The 2255-nt window shown below is 31.7% G+C and overlaps 1 protein-coding gene across 1 annotated transcript; it reads left to right on the top strand.

Annotated features, from left to right (window-relative positions):
* Positions 1-289: 289 nt before the first annotated feature.
* On the top strand, positions 290-1754 carry LOC120067937 (uncharacterized). The gene is made up of 2 exons (XM_039019582.2): positions 290-528; positions 1383-1754. Exons 1-2 carry the CDS (start codon positions 427-429, stop codon positions 1611-1613), a joined length of 333 nt encoding a protein of 110 aa, XP_038875510.1. The 5' UTR covers positions 290-426; the 3' UTR covers positions 1614-1754.
* Positions 1755-2255: the final 501 nt, after the last annotated feature.

The raw sequence follows: 2255 nt of genomic DNA, 5'->3' as shown, positions 1-2255 counted from the left end.
AAAAAACTAAGTTTATTCACCTTAATAATATGTGGACAATGTGAGTGTGTCAGAGGCCCATTTTAAGGACATCCTCATCACCACACTCCCTCAACCAATAAGGAACAAAAGATAAAGCTCTGGATTAGATCCTTTACACTTAAACCCATGTCTTCTTCCTTTCTTCTCTCCATTTGGATAACATAACATAATACACATCAAATTTCAGTTTCATTTTTGTTTGTTCTTTTATGTTTTTTTTCATAGACAAATTTGCCTAGCTGGTTTCTTCTTTTGGTGTCCCCCACTTGCTATCTACATTTTTCTCTTATGTTCACTTTTTTTCTTTTCCCTATTTAAATCTAGTGGAAATGAAACCAAACCAAAGTAGAGTTTTTTTTTTTGAGTTCCCTTTTCCTTTTCTTTGGCTTTGTTCTAGCCTTTGACATGGAAATGGGAGTAGAAAATGACGATTTGTTGTTTGCAGAGCTTACTAGAAGGATTTCGCTTCTCATTATGGATGATGACGAGCTTCCGATTGTTCATACGGTTTGTTTTCCCTTTTCTCGGTTTATCCTTTTTTGCTTATACAGTTATTCTTAAACTTTAGTATGGTTATTAAGTTCAGTACCCAACTTTTTCAATTTTGTTTGTTTAGTTGTGTACTTGTTATTTGGTTCCAACTTTTATGTTTGTGTTTGTTTATTGTTTAACAAGTTTAGTTAACAAATTGTTTATGAGTTACTTAAATGCAACAAGTGCTAAATTAATGTTAGACAGAAACTTCAAAGCTTAGAAAGGATAAATGTTAAAAAAATCATTTGATACTTAAATTGAATGTTTACCATTGCTAAAATTTTGTTGCGTAAAGTTTAGATGCCTTGAACCTATTCAAAACCATTTAATGTATAATTTTGGGGAATGAGTCCGACTTAAGACTAGGTTTTGTAACTTTGCAATTTAAATAGAGGTTTCACATGACCATGTTTGGGCAAGTACAAGTTTATAAAGTTTAAGGTTTTGAAAGAATATGTTTCATGAGTTTGGATGGTGAGCTACATACCCATTAATTTTAGGGGTGAGCATGAAAAATCTAACCGACAGATCGGTAAGAAAAGGAGAGGGTCAGTTGGTGTTGGTTTGACAACATTCCAAATCGTAAAATTTACGACCAAACCGATCAACTTTTATTCCTCGACGGTCGAAATTGGTTTGAATATTTACAAAACCGATCATAGTTGACTTGATAATGATTTGGTCGAAAAATCGACTCCGACCAACCGATGCTCACCCCTTAATTCTATATTGGTTGTGCATACTTAAGAAGCTAAACCCACAATTGAAATAACCTTTTGAAAATTTAGGGATCACACTTGTAACACGACCTATTATTAACATTTCAGGACTTTACTAGAACAGTACACCAGCTCCGACCAAGGCAGTTTCCATTAATGATGGATTACGAGAATGGTTTCATAAGGGAGAGCAAAGGCACTGGAGTTTTCATTCCAGCACGGTTGCCACCGCCAAAGAGGAAGCAGAGGAGCGTCGCCGGCTATAGAATCAAAACAAAAAACAAGAGCCTCGATCATCAACCATCTTCAATGTATTATTGGGAGCCCAAAAAGGGCTAAGCTCATAAATTATCTATCCTTTCTAATTTTGTCCGAGTTTTAGTTCTACATTAACATTAAATTGTTTGATAAAATCGTTTGTGATAGTGATAAGTCGGTAAACATCACTTATGAAATAAAGCTACGTAGAATTAGAGATTATCTATTTTTTTTTTTTTCTTGAGAGAATAAAAATGATAAAAAGATTTAGATATAATAATATTTTTTAAAAGTTATAACGATTCAATTATGGCGTACTTCTAAAAATAAACATAATTTATGTGGTAATTGATAGATACTTTTTTTTTTCTTAAGAAATTCAAAGCTTAATATCTTCATTATTTTACTAAAAAAAAACTCTCGCCTACTAGATTATGGTACTTTTTTATCTAGAAGAACCTTCGATTTAAGATGCTGTTATTTTTTTTAAATTATAAAAAAGTAAAATGAAAAAAAAATCCCAAAGCATATTTTACTTTTCATTTTCTTTGAATCTCAAGAGATATCGTTCCTTAAACCTCTCCTCTTGATTCTACTATCTCTCTATTTGTTGGTGGATCAAATTATGTTCTTTATACAAGGATATAGAAAGAGAAATTTTAGTTTAAATTATACAAAATATCTGTAAACTTTAAAAGTAGATTATGTTTAAGACTTTGAAAA

The sequence above is a fragment of the Benincasa hispida genome, chromosome 12 (genome assembly GCF_027475165.1).
Source record: "Benincasa hispida cultivar pf3 chromosome 12, pf3_genome.v1.1, whole genome shotgun sequence".
NCBI classification, from domain to species: domain Eukaryota; kingdom Viridiplantae; phylum Streptophyta; class Magnoliopsida; order Cucurbitales; family Cucurbitaceae; genus Benincasa; species Benincasa hispida.
Note: the sequence above shows the minus strand (reverse complement) of the source record. Positions and strands in the feature narration are given on the sequence as shown.

Coding starts and splice junctions, on each gene's coding strand:
- LOC120067937 (XM_039019582.2), top strand. CDS start 427: ATGGAAATGGGAGTAGAAAATGACGATTTGTTGTTTGCAGAGCTTACT. Junction 529..1,382: donor AGCTTCCGATTGTTCATACG/GTTTGTTTTCCC, acceptor TTAACATTTCAG/GACTTTACTAGAACAGTACA.